Here is a 19,767-nt window from a genome sequence, read left to right as displayed (position 1 = left end):
CCTGGGCAACACTACCTTACCTCAACAAGAGTTTTAATGCAGCATTTGCACAGAGCAAGACAGCCAGTGAGACTGGATTTGCCATCAAGGGGAGAGAAAATGTAGCCCAAGAAAAGAGGCTGCCAACATTCCACTGAGAAGTCCAAAATGGGGAAAAGGCGAAACTAAAGAGGGGAGGTCTTCTTGCATTTCACCCTCTTCCCTTTCCTTTCTGGATCCCACAGGAAACAGTGGTTTGGGGCCTGGTCCAGGGCATCCCAGGGACTGGCTTCGTCCCCTCCATCCCTAAAATCTTCCTTTACTCTGGCAGCCCAGGCCCTCCTGGCCAGCCTTTGCTGGGGGCAGGTGGGAGAGGGTGGGGGTTGGGTGGGGTGGGAAAGAGCTAGGCCTGTGCTCTCTGCCAGGGGAGGAGGCTGCAGCCACCCTGGCACCCAAACAAGACCGAACTCACTCCCAGAACTGGAACTCCTCTAAGCCCAGAAGTCAAGAGGGACTTTGCAGCGTGGCTGCCAAGGTTTGTCCTTTGAGAGGTGGGGACTTTGATGATGAGGCTGTTTCTCCCTCCAGCTATGTTTCCTAAGGCTGATCTGCAGCTTGACAGGAGCCCTTCAAATTAAGCCAATAGCTTTTTCTCCCAAGCCGAGGTTTTTCCTCTGAACTCTGGAGTTCTGCTCCCTTCCATTTGGCTCCAAGGACCTGTGAGGTTTCTCTGCCTGTCCCCTTTCTCACGAGGAATCTGATTTCCAAGTCCTCAGCTACTCTGATAAATAACTGACACCAGTAAGTGCTCGGAACCTTAAGACAGTTTCTTATTTGCATTTCAAGTGGATCTGAGCTGTAGGGATGACAATTAAAATAAACAGAGGACCCCCCAAGTTGAGTCCTGTGAGTGTAAGTATGTGTGTGTGTTTGGGGGCGGATGACAGGGGAACTCAGTTTGAAAATATTTGAGGGCCCACCATAGGCAGCTTTATCTCACTAGTGGCCATCATAGAGTGATGGAGAGAGCTCCCATGCTGGGTTAACACACCCTGTCCTCAAGAAGCTCCCAACTGGCAGGCAGAAATGGTCTGCTTGGCACTGTCTACAGACCACTACTGCGAGAACAAATTCTACTTAAGACATAATTGATGTTACCAGCCTACAAGTGGGTGGGGTTGAAGGTCCAGAAGCCTTCAGAGAACAGGTGGCTTTGGGGTTGAGCCAATAAAGGGTCAAAGCCATGTAAAGCGGATGTTTTCAGGTGAAGCTGCCCAAGCTGACTGGGCACCATGAGAGAAGGCTGACCAAGGGCTGGTCTGAGGCTGGCAATGGGGATCCTGGTGAGCAGAATAAGAGTTTAGCAGCATGATCCCAGTTGACTGCCTATAGCCCTAGGTCACTGCTTCCAGGTTGCCTTCCTGGAAGCAGCCACTGTGGCTCCTGCAGTGATACATGTTCTGTTGGGCACTTGGCTGGGCCGTGCCTTGAGTAATGTCACAGTGGGAGACCCTGCCCCACTATCCTTTTGAAGACCTCTCATGTGTATGTTAGATCTAGGCAGGCAAGATTTTTGGCCTGTGTAAGACAGTTCCATCAGTGCCCCATCTTTCCCTACTAAGTTACTTGAGTCAGTTGCAACCAGAGAGAACTTAGGTGTGCACAGAGAAGGGCTGAGGGTGTGGGAGCAAAGAATTCCAGCTGCAGAATTCTTTTTAGAATTTTACCTGCACTAAAAGCTGTGAGACCTTTGCCAAGCTGCCTAACTCCTTGGTACCTCAGTTTTCTCATGTGTAAAATGGGACTGGTAATACTAGTTCCCAGCTTGTAGAGCTGGAAGCAGGTGACATAAGTCCATGTAAAGCACTTAGCACAGGGTGCTAAGGCATGGAGTAACAAGCTCAGTAAATGTTAGATCTTCTTAATTTGTGCAGACTAGAGAGAGAGGAGATACAGAATGAAAATTGGTGGCAAGAGAGGAAGGCTGTGGAAATAAACACTTATCTTGTTCTCTTTGCCTCTCCTGGAAGGAGAGACCTCTGGATAGCAAACACCATCTACTGTTTTGGAAGCTGGATCAGAAGTTCTCATTTCCTGTGGTAAAGGCAACCAAAGATAGTAATATTGGGTATTGGTGAAGCTTCCATCCACCATAGTGCCACTGACCCTTGCCCCTCAGAGTCATCATGCCTTGCAGGCCCCTAATGCCACAGACATCATTGATAATTAGGAGAAAATGGATTCATGAAGGGTTCCATTTTGGAAATTCCTTTATTTGCCTAGATCTGTAGGCTGTCTTACGAAGTCCTTGTGAAAGTACGGAATTCAGTATTTTTCTTGGTTACAGATGGACCACTTTCCTCCTTGCTGGCTTTCCGGGGCACTTGGCAATGGGCTAGAGTGCGATGTCTCTTGTGGCTGTTTGAATGGGACCAGTAGTGGGACTGTTCTGCCCCAACTCTTCCCCAGCAGCAGCTAAAGGACTCCGGCAATGTTTGCCTCTCAGCAGACACCCACGTATGTGTCTCTGGTCTGAAAGTACGGTCAGGTTATAAAACAACATTTTAGAATTATATATATCAATCTATATCTACCTATTTACTTCAGCCTTCTGGAGGTCTCATTTGTCCAGGGCAACTGTGCGCCTGATCTTGGTAATCTCCTTACCCTGACTAATTTGTGTCACAGGATGCTACACCTACCTCCCAAGAGTTCTGGAATCCTTCCTATCCCCTTTGATCTGGTTTCAGGTAGAAGAGGTAGCCCATGAGTTATGAGCCAAAGTCACATAAAAGCCTCCCATGGACTAGCTCACACCCTGCTCCTCCAGCCTCATCTGCGGCTGTGGGCAGAGACAAGAACAGTTCCAGCTGCCCCAGCTACCCTGACCTTGGCAGCCTGGAGGATCTAATACCCCAGCCCCACCTGGGAGCTGCCCAGTTGTTCTAGTGTGGGGAGTTGTTTTCCACTCTCCTTGAATAATGGAGAACAGCTATTGAATAATGGAGAATAGCCACCCCACTCTCCTTGATTAACTATTTCCACTGGTGGAGAGGGGAGATTGAGTGTAAGGAGGCTGTAAAAATCCACATTTGGGACTTTTTGGGTGATGGCTCAGGGCTGGGTAAGCTCTTGAATTTCCACCTTGAACATTTTGCTTGTAGGTGGCCATTTATTAGCAACAAATGAAATTCAACCACTTCTGGAAAAAATAAAGTCATCATCAAATTAAATCCCTAATGCCTCAATTCAGCTGCCTTTAGCTGCTGGTCCTTGTGCCCCAACAGATTTCAGAGCTAGAGACCCCTCTCCCCTGCCTTCTTTCTGCCAGCCTCAGCCTCCCCACCACCACCCCGCAGAAACCTCAGGTAACCCTTTTATGTCCCAAGGTTGCTACAGAGTTAGACTGCAGGGTCTGGTGATTCTTCCCGCATAAGCTTTAGATAATTCTTCCTCTCAGTGGAAAAACTAAAGGGAGAACTCTGCTTAGCCAAGCACCTGCAAACCCAGCATGAAGCGGGAGATGGAGTCACATTTAGGGGGTGAACCTGGTAAAAGTGAGGCTCCTGAGACCAGAAAGAACAGGAAAGAATTCTCTGTGTAGGATTCATCTGGCTCCCAAGATTTGGCTTTTTGGCCTGAGGCCTGCCAACTAAAGGGCCAAGGGGCTGCACATGAAAGCAAGACAAAGCCCTGTTGCTCCCACTTGGCCCCACCATTTCTCACTGTCCTGTCTGTCAGTCCCTACTGAGGATCTTGGGGCTTTGGAAAAAGTCCTAGTCTCCCCCAAGAACTGGGTGGCTCTCTGGGGAGCGAGGGCTGGAAGCTGGGTACTCCTCATATTTCATTTCTTTTGTTGCTTCAGACACCTTGACCATTCAGGCAATCCCTTGCAGATAAAGGAGAGGAGGCTACAGGACAGCCACATGGATTAAGCTTCAAGCAGCCAGGGAGATCCCGGGAGAGTTATGGATTGGGGACAAGAGATGCAGCAGGAGGGATGCATGTTGATTTCTGCAGACCTTGGGGGCAACCGAGTGGGGCCAGGATGTTTCCTCACATGCCTGTGTGTGACGCTGTGTACCCACGTACGTATTGTTTCCACATTCATGTTCGATTCTAGAAAGGTACATGGATACAACGCGTCTGGGTGTACGAAGTGTTTGCATGCTTATGTGTGCTGCTGGATAAACTTATGTCTTTCTGTAGTCACACATGATACGTGCATGATGCTTGCACTTAGCTTCCTATAAAACGTATATGGTAGTTGCTAATGTAGCCGTATTTTTTTCGGGGTGGGTGCACGTTGGGGCCTCAAAACTCGCTGACTTTGGATTGGGTTTTATGGTCCTGTCAAGCAATCCCGAGCTCCTGAGAGTGCAGAATGTTACCTTCCAGCATTGCGGAAGCAAGGCCGAGGAGAGGGGCTGGAGGGCTTCCCACGAAGCCCCTTCACCTCGCACCCTAGGCCTGACTTTCCGCCTTGGTAACCTGAGGCAGGCTCCTCCCACATGCTCAGTGGGCCCAGCTCAGGCTCGAAGTTACGCATCCTGCATCCTACATCCTGCGAAGGCTGGGAGGGCCGGAGCTGGCGCCTGCCGCGGCGCACACTGCAGTCGAAGGTCGGGCTGCGGCGTTGCGCTAAACGCCGTGGGGAAAGAGAAGCTGGGCCTGGGGGAACAGGATTTCCTCACCTCTTGGGCGCGGCCGCTCCGGCCTGGCCACACAAGGCTCCCTTTGTGGAGGGGCCCTGCTTCTGCGCAGAGCGAAGTCAGCAAACAATAGCGCAATTTTGCGGCCCGCCGGGCCGGGCTCTGCCGGCCACACCGCGGCGGCCGAAGGCGAGGAAACCGGGTGGCGCTTTTTTATAGTCACAAATATAAAATCGGGGCTTTCCCCCCCTTTTCGCTCGCCTCTTGCCCCAATGCCGATAGAAAGCAGATAAATTTATGAAGGGCAAGCTAAGAGAATAATTACAGGGTGAAGGCCGTTAAATTTTATTTCCAGTCCCAAAGGCAAAACCTGCGATTTTATTGCAAACATCTGGAAGGACCAAGGGATGGGCACGCTGCTGGTTTAAAATAAAAATAAAAGATTTTATTTCGTGAAAACAAAAAAACATCATTAAAGACCTTTCACCCCCACGGACTTTTATTTTTAAAAAGTGTGAGGGGGTGGTTGAATAGTTAACGACTTATGCGGGTCCCGCAGCTCTCTGCGACTTGAAGGAGCGACTGGAGGTGCGGTCTGCAAGAGTGGGCCCACGCCGCCTCCGCGGAACTGGCGTTGGGCGGGCGTTTCCAGAAATCCACTCCCTCTCCCCATCTCACCACGCCCGAGGGTTCCAGATCAGTTATGCTGTCCCATTTCATGCTCCTGTGTTTTTTTGTTTTGTTTTGTTTTGTGTTGTTTTGCTTTGTTTTGCTTTAGGGGCATCGATTTGGCAAAATACGTGAAAAGTGGAATCGTTGACCTCACATTCCCAGAAGATTCGATCACAGCAATAATAAAATCTCAGGTCTGTCCGGCCGCAGGGTCGATGACCTTGCCTGCTCTTCTTAGTTGTAAAGTTTTAAGAACCCCTTCACTCTGAGGATAGGGAAACTGAGGCATGGGCCATTAATCGACTTGCCGAAGGTCACACAGTTTGCAGGTGAACCGGACCTGGTCACTAGGCTTCAAGTTCGCCTTGCAGTCTATATGGTTTCTTCCCACCCCATAGACGCCTCATAATGTTTTATACCTACCTTGATGGGCGAATTCATTGTAATTCTCTCACCCCCACAGGGTGTCCTACCCACGTGTTTAAGGGCAGCCTAATATGTCCCGCTGGCCAACTATTTTTAACTTTGTTTTCAATTACTCACTCAAAACTCCGAAATCAAAGCCGGCTGGTGGTTCACCTTGGTATTGAGGCATTAGCAGTGGTGTTATTTAAGGTGCTATTCAGTGTGGGGTAATGGGACGAAAAGACAGGTATGTGGAGGATGTGGGCGTATTTGTGTTTATGACTCTGATCTGTTGCCGCATGATTCTGCTCTTCCTTTGAAAAATCAAAGTATCTGGACATGGTCAGTTGTAGGTGAACAGTTACTGTACTGCCTTTCTTTTTCTAACTTTTCCTCTTCCAAGACTAGGCCTGGACCTCCACTTCCCTGTAAGTCCCTGCAGGTAGCCTGTGAAACCCCAGGGCTCCTCAGACTTCCCAGGTACCCAATAACCTTCGCTTCCTTTTGGGGGGCTGCAGGGAGTAAGTGGGAGGCAGACGTCTTGCTTCGTCTTTGTTAACCAGTTTCAGGCCTAAAACAGCCCTGAAATTCAGTCATTTCAGGGTGGATCGCCTGTAGGATCCACTCAGGGAGAAAAGCTGGAGCCTGTAGCAGGGAAACATAGGTAGTGCCTAGGGAATTAGCCTCATAAACTGAGTACCCCACCCCACCCATAAAGGGTAAAAGAGAGAGAAACTGGGATAATGAGGAGAGATTTTAAAAGCCTGTTGATGTAATCAGTAGAAGAAAAATTTGTATCACACTTTCAGGTTCTTACATGTAATCTCCCAAACCCTCCCTCAGCTGCACACCAGTGTACACCTAAGTACACATATTAAGCCATCCCACTTACTCTTTCTCCAGACTTTCCTCCCCACCAGCAGAGTCACCCACCAAGGAGTGCATGCTTCTGGTAAAAACCTTACATTAACTCCTATAGAGTCACGGGAGTTTTCACTGCTCCTCCCATTTACTTAGAGGAAACCCCTTATTTTCAAGACTGCTAAAACCCAGCCTGCTTTCATTTGGGTTCGATTGGTTTTAGTGGCCTAACCTACAATTCCAGGATATGTGTGTCTGTGGAATGGGGGTGGGAGCAGCCTATGTGCAATCTGAAGGAGGGGTGTGGGAACTCTACCCGCTGACTACTGACTCTGCTGAGAGCACGCCTCGGGAGGATGCAGATGCATGCTGTTGAAGGCATTGCTTATTCCTCTTTGTATGCCTCTCAGATGCTGTGTCCTTGGACACACAGGAACAATCGAGCCTCTAGACCTGCAATTAGGTTCCTGGATAACCAAAAAGTCCTCCTTTTTTTTTTCTTTCTATTTTTGAGACAGGTTCTCACTCTGTCATCCAGTCTGGAGTGTAGTGGCTGGATCTCGGCTCACTTCAGCCTGGACCTCTGGGCTCAGGTGATCCTCCCATGTCAGCCTCCTAAGTAGCTGGGGCTACAGGCCCACACCACCACACCTGGCTAATTTTTGTATTTTTTGTAGAGATGGGGTTTCTCCATGTTGCCCAGGCTAAGTCCTCCTTTTTGAGAAAATTTCATGGTCTCAGGGAGGGTGAGGCCTATGGTGTACCCGCTTCTCAGTCCAAACCAGGCCTGTGAGAGACTGTGAAAGGAAAAAGGCTGCCAGAGAGAGATGGGAAATACCGGCGATGGGGAGGAGAAAAGAGCTGGGAAAGTCTAGAGGCCGGCCCTATCGCTACCCCACCGAGCTTGGTAGCTGCAGGCTCCAGCCGCAGGCGGAAAACGCCGGGCGACACCAGAGTTGGGAGCTAAGAGAGAAGCCCCAGCCGCTGGGGAAGGAAACTGCGGGTTCCGGGCTGCCTTGTCTCCAGCTTCTCTGCTGAAGCCCGGTAGCAGTGAATGCGCGCTGACTTTCAGCGACGACTCCTGGAAGCAACGCCAAATGGTGACTGAAGTGGGAGATCCTGCGCCTCTCCATCCGGGCTCCCCAAGTCCTCTGGGCAGAGCGGCAGGAGACGGGGACCGGTACCCTGCTTCCAGCTCCCTAGAGTGCATGTTCGTGCTCCCTGGGGACTTCCAAGCCTGAGACACAGGCTCTGGGGAGGTCAGGTTTGGCTGAAGCACACTCATCCGGTGACTTTTCCATTGTTCTTTTTGCATTCACTGGGATGCTAGCTTCCCGACATCCTGGTTGGATCCTAATTTGAGGCGGGGGCGAAGGTGGGGGGCAAAAATAGCCTCTTGTCCAAAGAGGCCCAAGATGCATTCACAACACTGTGGTTGCCTTCAGCACCAGAGCACTTCCAACTGTAATAATAAAGACTAGATTTCCCTGGGTCCCTCCGCAGTCCGGCAGAGAATTCGGCGTTTCAGAGGCCTGACAAGTCATCTTTTCTTGCCGCAAGGTGGGAGAGCTGATTCTCCCGGGCCTCGCGAAAACAACAACAAAAAATCTTAACAGGCTGTGGGCCCGCTAACCTAAACTTTCAGGTTTGGAGACTTCTCAGGGCCTGGCTGTCGTCACGACTGGACTGCTTGGCCCCTCAGTCTGTCCCCCGCCCCCGGGACCCAGCTCTTTCCGGCTTCTTTGCAAAAGCATAGAACTGTCTCGACCAGGGCGCTAGGACTGGAAGATCGGGCTGTGTCTAGGCCGCTGTCCGCGAAATCTGAGACGTTTTTCCAGCTTGGCTAGGACCGACTTCGCCGCGGATTTGAGCTTTCTCTGCACTAGGGGGTCTCCTGCCGTCCTCGACCAGTGGCGTAACTTGGGAAGGGGTGTGGGAATTAAGAATGGCCAGGAGCGTTGGATTTTAAATTCCTTAGAAATCCATATTGAATGCAGTCCTTAGAGATTGAAAAAGGCGGGGGACGGCCAGCGGGGAGACCAGTTGGCCGGGAAAGCCAGGCTCTTGAGGTAACGGGATTTGCAGGGAATTTTGAAAAAGCTCCTTCTCTTATGTTAAAGTTCCTAGTTGCTCTCGCCTGGCACCTCTCCATAGGTTCTCCGGAACAAGAGCCCGGAATAGGCGAAGCTCGGCACAGCGTTCGGGCCATAGGGAAAGAGTATTTATTTGCAGCGTGCGGGGCCCAGCTGGAATACGCCTGAGGAGCTCTCCCTAAACGCTGCGCTCTGCCGCCCGCTCCTTGCTCTCAAGGCGCCTGTGTCTCCTTCTCCACCAGGTAGAGCTGGAAGGAGGAAGCGGTCTTTGAATTTTCAGTTACAAGACCCTGGTTAGTAACAGAGCTTTTTGTTTGTTTGTTTGTTTCCTTTTGCCTTACCCAGATTTGCTTAGAAAACGTTCAATAGGAACATTAAAAACCTGTGCGGCGAAATCCAGGAGGAACCAGCATATTCTAAAGCACCCGGGGCTGATGCGAGATTATCATAATCGTTTTCTGGCGTTTTGGACAGGTTAACATTTTGCCAGAGTCCCCAAATTCCAGACCTGCAACTAAAGTGACTCTGGGCTTGCAGCGTCTATGAGACCCAGCAGATCTGGAAGAAAAACGTATGGATTTGGGATTTGCAGGCGTTTGTAAAGGCGCAGATCAGACCCGGACTTTCAACTGTCCTACCTCCCTCTTGGAGTAACCCATGGGGAAACCGGGAAGCCAGGGGTTAAAGTCGGCCCAGGAGCATCCAGGGGACGACTGGCGCGCCGCCTTGGCCCGGGCCTCAGTCTCTCCCTTCCTCTCATTGGTTCGCGCTCTCGGGGTTTCTCTTGTTCCCTCCTCGCTATTGGTTGGGGGCTGGCTTTTTCCCCCCTCAGTCTTTTTCTTCCTCCCCCTCCCTCTCCCTCACCCCTCGGACAGGAGCGCACCGCCTGCCCCCTGTTCCTCGGAAAGGGAGGAATTCAGCGGAAAAAAAAGTTTCCCAGAAGTTTGGATCAGAGGGAGGACGGGAAGGCAGAGAGGAAGAGAGAGAGAGGGAGGAGAGAAAAAGAGAGGGAGGGGAGAGAGAGAGGAGAGAGAGAGAATAATAATAATAACAAAAACAAGATGAAGTTCAGGGGACACAGCCTGTGAGCGCCTGCCCCGGTGGGTGGGAAGCAGGACTCGGGCGCTCATGCAGCGAGCGGGCGGCGCTCGGGGCGCTAGTTCCTAGCAGCTGGGCCAGCGTAGGGGCGCAGGTCCGATCCGGCAGCGGAGGGCGGAGGAGGACGCAGGGGGAGGGTGCAGAGACCCGTGAGCCGCCGCCTCAGCCTCGTCCGCCGCGCCTCTGCCTCTCCCGGGCCGGGCCCGGTGGGCGCTCCGAGCTTCAGGGCGCCGGCTGCTCCCTCGGTAACGGGGGCGAGCGGAGGCAGGGGTGTGGGCGGCTAAAATGAGTGAAAGGAGAAGATCTGCAGTCGCCCTGAGCTCGCGAGCACATGCCTTCTCCGTTGAAGCCTTGATCGGCTCAAATAAAAAACGGAAACTGCGAGACTGGGAGGAGAAGGGGCTGGACCTGTCCATGGAGGCGCTGAGCCCCGCGGGCCCACTCGGAGACACGGAGGACGCGGCGGCACACGGCCTGGAGCCTCACCCGGGTGAGTGCGTCGCAGCCGACCGCGGGAGGCGGGCGGAGAGGGGACGCCGAAGGGCCAGTCGCCAGTCGCCGGTCGCCGGTGAGGAGCTAGGCCTTGCCGTTGACGCCCTGCCGTGACCCAACATAGGTTTCTTTTTCTTCGCGCAAATGCCCTGAGCCTCCCTAAATTTACCGGAACCAATTTTTGGGGCTGAACTGAGCCTTGCATTTTGGTCGCCAACCTAAGCAAGGAGTCCTCTTTGTTTGCATTTCCTTCTTTTGGGAGCAGAGCGCAGCTTTCTGGGTGTCCGTGGGTGAAGGGGCTGCCGGTCCCTGGGATTGGGAGGGGCGCGGGACGAAGGCAACGGCGGGAGCCCAGATCTGGGACTAGCTTCTGAGAACTCGGGAGGACTGGCGCGGCGTTCTTCAATCCAATACCTCAGTCTCGGGGGAATGACCAGTTTGTCTCATTTAGCTTTCAACCTCGTCCTTGCCCTTCTCCCACCAACTTTTCGATGGTGGAACATAATTATATTTCTACTTCTTTGGCGTTTACGGAAACAAGAATGGGTATTAGACCCCCTACTCCCTGGGTCACTCCTCAGGGCCCACATCTCTGTGTATTTAGGGTGTGGGTACGATTGATTTGTGTCTCAGATCCTACAGTAACCCATGTATATTATGTGCACGGAACATGAAAAAAGCAGGGCGGATATCGTGTCTGTATTTTAACAGAACCCTAGGAGGGGAGAAGCCAACTTTAACGTTTTGTGTTAAGTGCCAAGATTTCAACTGTGCAAAAACAGCCAGGGGGAACAGCTGTTGTCGGAAGAATCTTGAGTGTGCGCGCGCACGCACACACACACACAACGCTCGCAACTTGGTTTAGCGGTTTCAGAAGCTTTCCAGCTCGGACTTCTAAAACCATACTGGAAGGTGCTCCTGCTGAACAGCCAGAGCTGGGGAGTAGACCCCGCTTCGCACGCTGGCAAGCCTCGGGAGGGGGCAGCGGCCTGCACTGGGATAGAGACGGCCTGGGGCTCAGGAACTTGGGGATCCCAACCGCAAAGCTGTCCAACTCAGAGGAGGGACAGCTGTCGCTTACATTTTCTCTTTAGGCAGTGACAGTTCAATTTCCATGCTCCCGAGGCTAATAATAATGCGATTAGCGGGTGACCTGCAGAGATAGAGTTTTATGAATTCTCCGTGTTTTTGTGGCCCGTTACGGTATTTGAGTTTAGTGCTGGGGAATTATTTTTATTAGTCGATGAAAAGAAAATTAAAAGGAGATTTATTTCGACTGTCCGAGCGTTTTCCTGTATTTGAATGCAAGTGCTTGTCCACGCGGACCCCTGCGTGGACATTCCAGAAAGGGACCCAGGGCTAATGTGTGTTTCCCTTCCCTGGCCAGACCCTATTTCCTCACATCATTTATCTATTGTCAAAATCTCGCGTGGGCCTTCATACAGTTAGAAGTTCTTGCAGGGGTTATGACACCTTAGAATTTTTAAGTTTCTTTTATTTTCCCCACGGCGGAAAAAACAGAAGTTGTTTAGCTGCGCGTGGCAGACGTCCTGTCCCCGGGAAGTTTTCTCTTGGGAGGCCCCAGTTCGCACGGAGCCCGTCTAGGGCCTTATGTTCAAAAGGGGTAATACATGGGGTCATAATTAGAAACTCAGATCAGAGTTTGCTCTTTCTGCGGTTCTCCTCAGCCTGAGCCCCATTCAGGAGGCGGAAGAGAGAAAAGTTAGGGAATGAGGCAAAAAGAGACCATTCCAGAGCGTGAACGTGGGGAGCTGAGCTCCTGAATTCTATTTACTCTCCCGCGGGATGGGGGTAGGGTGGAAGATCTGACAGAACTAACTTTATGTAACAGAGTTCGGGTGGTCATTTCCCATTACGTTATCTTTTTTCTCTCTTTTTTTTTTTTTTTTTAAGAAAAAGATGGGTATTTGGATTACAGAAAACGAAATATATTTGTGGGGCAAGGGTCTAGGAGGAAGAAGCTGAAAGCCCAGCACTCTCTGGCTTTCTGCAGAGCTGGGCTGCAGGCCGGGGCCTAGCCTTTTAGTGGGCCGGGGGAATCCTTAAGTTGGAGCCCCCACAATGGCTAAGACTTTTTTTTTTTTAACGATTTGCTGATAGGATGAGAAAAGATCTTTTAGTAAAAAGGGCACCTTGGCGTGGAGACGCAGTGGTCCAGGGAGCAGAAGAGGTGGTGCTGTGGGCTCCAGACTCAGGCAGTAGCGAAAGGCGCGACCGCGGCTGGAGTTCTTTTTAGGCCTTTATTTTGCTGTAATGTAGCACCCTAACGAACACACACAGGGTCACATTTAAAGATCTGTGTATGGAGGAGTAGCGCAGACGACCCTATTGTGCCCAGGGCAGCGTCTCTTCCCAGGTGAGCGTCATTATGTTTCAATTCTCTTCTCCTTCTTAGGGCCAAGAAGCCGCTGTGTGGCTCTCCCGCCCTAGGCCGATAACAAACCCGGAATAGGAAAAGAACAAAAAATTGTTTTGGGGGAAGAATTAAACACTCACACACACGCACACGTTCATGCCTAGAGTATTCTCACCATCTCTCATGACACGGTGTTTTAGTCCGCTCTGCCGGAGCCTCAAAATTCTGCGATCTTTAGACAACCTTAGGGTCAGATTTTAATGTTTAACTTTCATTCAAAACGCGGCCTTTTCATTCAAAATCGCGGCCTTTTGCTTTCTCACAGCCCATTTTTCTTTCCGCGTCTGGACAGAGCTGGCTTTAGTTGGCACCCAAGCACCCGCAGCCTGGGGCACCAACCTGCAGCAACGCGGGATCCGTCCTGCCTGCGCGTTGTAGGCACTCACTCCACAGAGGAAACTATGTATTTCGAAAGTGTTTCAAAAATTCCACCGAGCCTGGTGGCCCCGAAAAACCCCAAGGCCCGCCAGACTTTGGAGAAGGGTCTGTGAGGTACCCTCACTGTCATACCTACGCCGGCACTCGTCTTTTGGAGAAGCCACTAGGAGTGCCTCAAGACCAGCCTCGGAGGGGCCTGGCTCTGGAGCCTGCTCGTCCCCGCCCTCTCCCAGAGCAACAGAGGAACTTTAGAGCTAGGATCGGCTGGAACTGCTGCTCTGGCTGCGGCCTTGCAAGTATATTTCAGGCGCTCGGCGGCGCCATCTGCGCTCGGACCTCAGCCCCGGCTCCACCCGGAGTCCTCAGCTAGGGCTTGGGCCTTTCCCGCCAAAATCTGCTGAGTGCGGCCGAAGCCGGGTCTCCCGCGGAGCGAAATAATTCAAACCTTCTGTGGAAGGATTTCCTCCTCCAGAGACTTCGGGCCGGGCCACGCAGCCGCTGCACTCCAGAGGCCTGGGGAGGTGGCGGCACGCGCGGGTGGGCACCTAGACAGGCACACCCAAGAATACGCAGGCAGATTGACACTCCGCGTACACGTGCACACGTGGCAGGTCTCGCATTCTCGAACGCACCCGACAGCTCAACTCCTAGTGAAATGAGACAGGAAGAGCCCGTGCAGTAAGCGCGGCCGCCCCAGGGCACTTTTTTCTTTGGAGTTATCTAGATCCAGTGGTCACATGAATTAATCTGCCAGTTTATGGTTTGTTTGCTCAAAATAAAACTGTGAGATTTTAATTCTGACATCACCTCTCTACCCACCTCCAACCCCCAATAGGGAAACAGGGTGAACACGGAGGAAGTGACTCTTCACTGACGTTTAAGTAACAAATAAAAAGGGATGAGTTCAAGCCAGCGGGGGAGAATGTGTGTGTGTTTGCGCGGGGCAAGCGCCAGCCAGGGCACAGGCCGGAGCTCGGACCGCAGAGACAGGGTGTTCCGCCAACGCGTAGAGTGAGATGCCGGAGGGTCTGCTAGGGTAGAGTCCAGGGATAAGGAACCTTGGTTCGTCTCTGCTGTGCACGCCCCTGCACTGGTGCTGGCCTGGAGGTTCGTGGCTTCGAGGAGTCAAGGGTGAGGCCTGGTGGACCTACGCAAGGCACTCACTTGTCAGGTTAAAACGGTCTTCCGCGGAGGTCACCCTTTTGGTAAGTGACCTTGTGTGAAGGGAAGCGAGAGGGAGATAAGGCCCGAATTTGTCATGGGCCAGTGAGGAGTATTGTTCGCTGAGAGGATGACCGCCAAGGGCCTTTTTCTGCGCAGTGATCTGATCTTACTAAATTAGAAGCCCTTTGGGTGCGCGGGGCTGGATTCCCGGGCAGCTGAGATGGTTATGAAGACATTCTAGGTAAAACTCCGGCTCCTGCGCGGTGGCACAATACAAACCAGTAGGCAAAGGGAAGTAATTGTAACCTGTTCCCACCCAAAGAAGTGACCACGGAAAATTGCACGAGGGCAATGGGAAGTTCAGTGAATGGGAAAACCCAGATGCAGAGTTTGGACTGTGATGGGGAGTAGGTAAAATGGGCTGTGGTTTGCATTTCCAAAGGTCCCTTCCCACCCTAGGTTCCCGCGCTTCAGAAGCCAGTAATGATAGACCCAGGGATCACAAGCGGGTGTGCGGGTCTCTCCCTTTGCTGCCACGAAGTGCAGGGCGACCCCTCACCCGCCTCTGGCGTCCACCTCTGCACCTCAGAGACCCGCTGGGGAAGCACAAACCTCATGGGCAGCGAAGGCTTTCCAGGCAACTTCACACACAGTCTACGGGCGCTGCAATTCTGAATTCAGATCTTCTACTCCCAACTCAACGTTATTTCTTACTGAGCACTATATTTGGGCTCTGAGCTTGCCACTTTGGGTATCTTGATTTGTATAGGTGAAATTCCCAGAAGGAAAGTTTCATGGGGGCAACCTTCATGCCGGGAGGAAGGGAGAATTAAATTTCTTAAGCAGGAATTCAGACTGAAATGATGGTGACACAAATTGTCTGACATTTTTCTGACACCTCCCATACCAATGACTTCAAATGGTATAAAAATCTTTTAATTATGAAAGAAAATTTGTTTAAAATAGCTTTTAATATAGACAGCATGTGAGGAGTGAGTGAAGAATGGCATGCAATGCCTAAACTGGGGACCAAAACTAAAAATACTGGGTATTGTGGTTTGTGTTCTCCATTTATCTGTATACTGTTCTTCATGAGTGTAAACATGGAAACGAGTCCCTCGTCATTAACGCTCATATTAGGCCACAAGGAGAAAGGGACAAATACATTTTGGCTTAGAAGGCCTAAACATTGTGTTCATCCAGTCCTCTCTTAGGGCACTCAATGCTATTATTGAGTGAAATATTTCAGGTCCATCGCAATCGTTCTATTGCCAAAAAAAAAAAATTACAAGATGAGAGGACTGCTTTGAGATCCTGATTATAGACTCTGGCAGAACTTTATTTCTCACACCCGGGAGAAAAACAATTACCTCTTAAATCTGTGAATTCCTTCTCAGGGTGTCTATAGTTTTTTGTTTTGTTTGTTTTTTGTTTTTTAAGGCAAGGCCAAACTGTGCAAATTCCACAGGGATAAAGGGCAGATTGCCATGCTATATACCTTTCTCCTTTCTGGAAACAGGACTCCATTCGATTACTATTCTGGGAGCGTAGCTGGTTATTGCTTTCATACTCTCAAAAGATAAAGTTGTTCAATAGGAGAAAATATTTAAATGATTTTCCCGTCTGAGATTTATGTTTTGACCTTTTGAGATACTTTTCACAAAAGGGAAAACTAAGGAACTGGTGGAATGTGGAATCTCTTTTCCTTACTCTTTCTCATCCGTGTAGTTTATTTTTGCTTCGCTTTTCCTGGTTTCTAGTAAGTCTGGAATTTTATATGTGCATGACTGAGATACTCAGGGGTCTGCACTGGGAACAGCAATTAGCAAATTTATAAATTAGGGTCCTGTTTACACTTCTTGGGGGAAGGATAATCATTAGTTAATTTAAGTGAGGCCCTTGCTCTAAGTGTCAGAGGTGGAAAATGTGATTTGGTAGGGAGGACCCGCTGTGAAATGGGAAAAGGGGAATTCAAGCAACTGGTGAGGACCAATCAACATTTCTTCAGTGCCATTAATGGCTTCACTTTTAGGCAAGATATCTTGCTGACTGCAAAACTGGTGATGAGCTTTTGATACCAGAAGTGAAAACAGGCCTTGCAAATGACTACTTTTCATTTTATACTTTAAATATTAGCTAGTGTTTTATATATTTTATGGATAAGTGTATAAAACATATGTTCACAAATGTATGTGTTTATACACAAACTTATGTGTGTGAACACCATAATATCACCAGAACACTATATCCACATCAAAATGTCAGTTCTGAATTGGATGTAGATAAAATTTGGGACAAGAAACTGCCATTGTGTGTGTGTGTGTGGCCAGTTTAACAAATTGGGAATGTATAAAATTTGGGAGGCCAAAAGTTTTGTCACCCCCTAGGTATCATGGGACGATTCTAGAGTATCCCAGTTTTGAAACTTCCAGGTAATGGGCATTGTCATTTAACTTGTAAATAAACTGATGACTGTGACCAAAGTCAGAAGTACCAGTCAAGGCCAGGCATAATCCCAGCATTTCGGGAGGCCAAGGCGGGTGGATCACGAGGTCAGGAGTTCAAGACCAGGCTGGCCAAGATGGTGAAACCCTGTTTCTACTAAAAACACAAATATTAGCTGGGTGTGGTGGTGGGGGCCTGTAATCCCAGCTATTCGGGAGGCTGAGGCAGGAGAATAGCTTGAACCAGGATGCCGAGGTTGCAATGAGCTGAGATCGTGCCACTGCACTCCAGCCTGGGCGACAGAGCAAGACTGTCTCAAAAAAGAAGGAAAAAAAAAAAAAGTACCAGTCAAAATACCAGAAATTGAGACTGTACAGATGCTATTTAAAGGAACAGGGAGAGTGGAATTTTTGTAACTAAATTTAATTTTGTAATTTGTATTAATTTTGGATGGGCAGAATGGTGCTTTTTATTCTAAAAAGTGGTTTCATGTTCTTCCACGTAGAAAGCAAACGGAATAACTAAGAAATCTTAATAATAAAAATGGCTTATAGAAATAACTAGAGAAACATCGTGATTTGGGGAAATTAATTTAAGAACATAAAGAATGTATGTAAAAGCGTCCTCTTACTTGTCGTCGTATATTTTCTACAATATAGTTGCCAAGGCTCAAATGAGCTGACAGTTTCCAAAATGTTGCCATACACTTTAGAGGATTAAAAAACAAAAACACAAACCACCCACTACAGATGGCGAGTAGAGTTCCCTTGGAAAGGGAACATTAGAGATTTAGGTATTTATTATAGACCTAGCTTGGAGCCTTGGAGTTTTTTTTAGCTCCTAGTTCTCAACTGGATGAACCGATTTTCCTAATCCCCTCACCGCTGCGTTCTCTTTTACTGTCCCACACCCGGGGACGTGTAGTTTAAGCTCCAGATAGGGGTCCGGGAAGCAGTTAACCCCCTTACTTGCCACTCACTTCCCCTCCCCCAATTTTCCTCCACGCACGATGAAAACGTCCAGTTCTTCCCCCTCTCCAAGAATTTCAGATTCCGTTTCGCCCCAGAAGGAACTGGGATTGCATCTCTTTCCGTCAACCCATCTCTGGGAAAACAGAGCAGTTTCGGTGACCTTCACAAGTCAGAATTGGGCCGTGGCCGCGTCTGCCCGTCCTCGGCCCCTCGGCCGGGCCTTGGAGGCGCCGCGGGGCGGGAACGGCGGCCGGGTCAGGCGCGGCTGGGCTGCACCGCCTCAGTGTGCCGGCCCAAGTTCCTGTTCTCGCGCCCGGGGCTCCGCGCTGGCCCAGCCGCCTCGCCTCGCCTCGCCTGGCCTCGCCGCGCCGCGTGCGCCCGGGGTTATCGCGGGGCCTTGGAAACCCGGGACCCGAAACCCTGAGGGATGGCCGCTGTTCTGAGCTCTATTTACATTCTGGAGAAATGTGGGGACCCTGGGCTAACCAGGAAGGCCCTGGTGAAAGACACCCCCCCCCAAATAAAACAAAACAAAACAAAAACAAATCAGGAACCCGCCAACAGCAAACCAGAAATGCAAATGGAACCCAAGGGTCTTACACCTCACGCCCTGAGGGGAGTTCGAGCTTTTGCTTTCATCAGGCAGAACAAATTTCCGAGGAATCAAACTGACTTCAAACATTAGCAATTAGAAACCAAGAATCCGCTGGCTTGAAGAACTTTTAATCCCTAACCATTTCCAAATGGGTAAATCTAGGGTCAGTATATATCGTAGCTCGTCTGTTAAAAAGGAAAGTCATCCTGTGAGATCGTGACATGGAGGATCCCTGGGTGCCTAAGAGACAGGGATGCTCACGCCCAGAAAGCGGGCATTGCCCACCGAGACAAAGAAAATCAAATGATTGTCCTTCACGCTGCTCTTGGGGGATTAAAAAACGATGAATTCATTCTTTTATTAAAAAAAAGAAAAAGAAAAAGAAACCAACCAAGTGTAAAAGCAGAGTGAGAAGTGACTACTAGTAGCTGAAGTAACTGCGTTCTTTTAAGAAGCTGGCGGGAATGGCTTCCCTTTGAAGCGAAGTCCTGTCCCGATGCATCCTTGCTCCAAAGCTTTAATCTCTCCAGGATACAGGGCTCAGAATTGTAAACCTAGGGGCTAGGTGCCTTGGGTGTTTTAGTGCTTCCACTCTTGCTCCTGAAAAATAAATAACTGAATTTCGCAGTGGGGAGGGGCAAACATTTGAGCCAACAAGTGATTGTGAACACAGCGGTGTCTTCCCTGGGTTCAGAAAAGTTTTCTCAATTTAGAAACTTAATTAATAATTTGATTTTTTTGGCATCAAAGGGTGGGAGGGGCTATACCTATGCGCTATTTAGAAAGAAGGATTTAGTTAGACAATTACAGGTATAAACAAACTTACAGAGAAATACTGAATTGTAAAATATATCAGAAACTTTGCTTACTAATGTGGATATGTATGTCTTCACTTTCCTGCAAAGCTTTCAACACAGACCCTCATGTTCTGTATTATATCCATATTTTTATGGTAGAAAGAGGGCTGGAGGAGCTTAAGTTTGGAGTCCTAGATTCTAGTGCTAGTTTTGCAATTGATGTTGGAACCAGGGATATTTGATTTAAAACCAGACATATTAATGTTGGAAAAAAGTTTCAAAATTGTTTTATAGCCACTGATGAGGCCTCAGTGCCTCATTTGTGAAATGAGGGAGATGAGGCTCAAATGACATGTGAGGCCCCTTTAGCTACAAGATTCTGTGATCCTAACTTTGGTTTTGTTTTTTGAAATATTAACATTTTCTCCTAAAGTACTTTGGCCATCACTTGACCCATCCTTACTTTGTTGGAACGAAGGAGTTTTACTGCAGTTGTAGAAATTAACAGCAATAGCAACACAAGGCCAAAAAATTTAAAAAAGAGAGATTTTTAGAGCTAGAATTGAAAGTTTTGGTAAAGTTCTTGAAAAAGTTTTTGTATTAATATCACATGTTCAGCAGTCCTGGATCAGTGATTTCCAGTCCTTGTGTATGATGTAACCTATTGTTGCTTGCGTGAACACTGTTGAAAGGGTTCTACAGCATTAGCGAATTTAAAGGAAATGTAA

At 49.5% G+C, this 19,767-nt stretch overlaps 1 protein-coding gene across 2 annotated transcripts in view; it reads left to right on the top strand.

Annotated features, from left to right (window-relative positions):
• The first annotated feature begins 8,297 nt into the window (after window positions 1-8,297).
• Window positions 8,298-19,767, top strand: part of TBX15 (T-box 15) — a 107,831-nt gene continuing 96,361 nt past the window's right edge. The window contains exon 1 of one of the 2 annotated variants that reach the window (XM_011982171.1): window positions 8,298-8,499. Coding sequence is in view for 1 of the 2 variants with exons in the window: in XM_011982161.1 (XP_011837551.1) it covers window positions 10,046-10,250 (205 nt within the window). In the remaining variant the exon portion in view is untranslated. Of the gene's footprint in view, window positions 8,500-10,045; window positions 10,251-19,767 lie in introns of those variants that run through there. The other variant, XM_011982161.1, reaches the window with a different exon arrangement.

Source organism: Mandrillus leucophaeus, unplaced genomic scaffold (assembly GCF_000951045.1).
Source record: "Mandrillus leucophaeus isolate KB7577 unplaced genomic scaffold, Mleu.le_1.0 Scaffold1054, whole genome shotgun sequence".
NCBI classification, from domain to species: domain Eukaryota; kingdom Metazoa; phylum Chordata; class Mammalia; order Primates; family Cercopithecidae; genus Mandrillus; species Mandrillus leucophaeus.
This window is presented reverse-complemented; position numbering and strand designations above follow the sequence as displayed.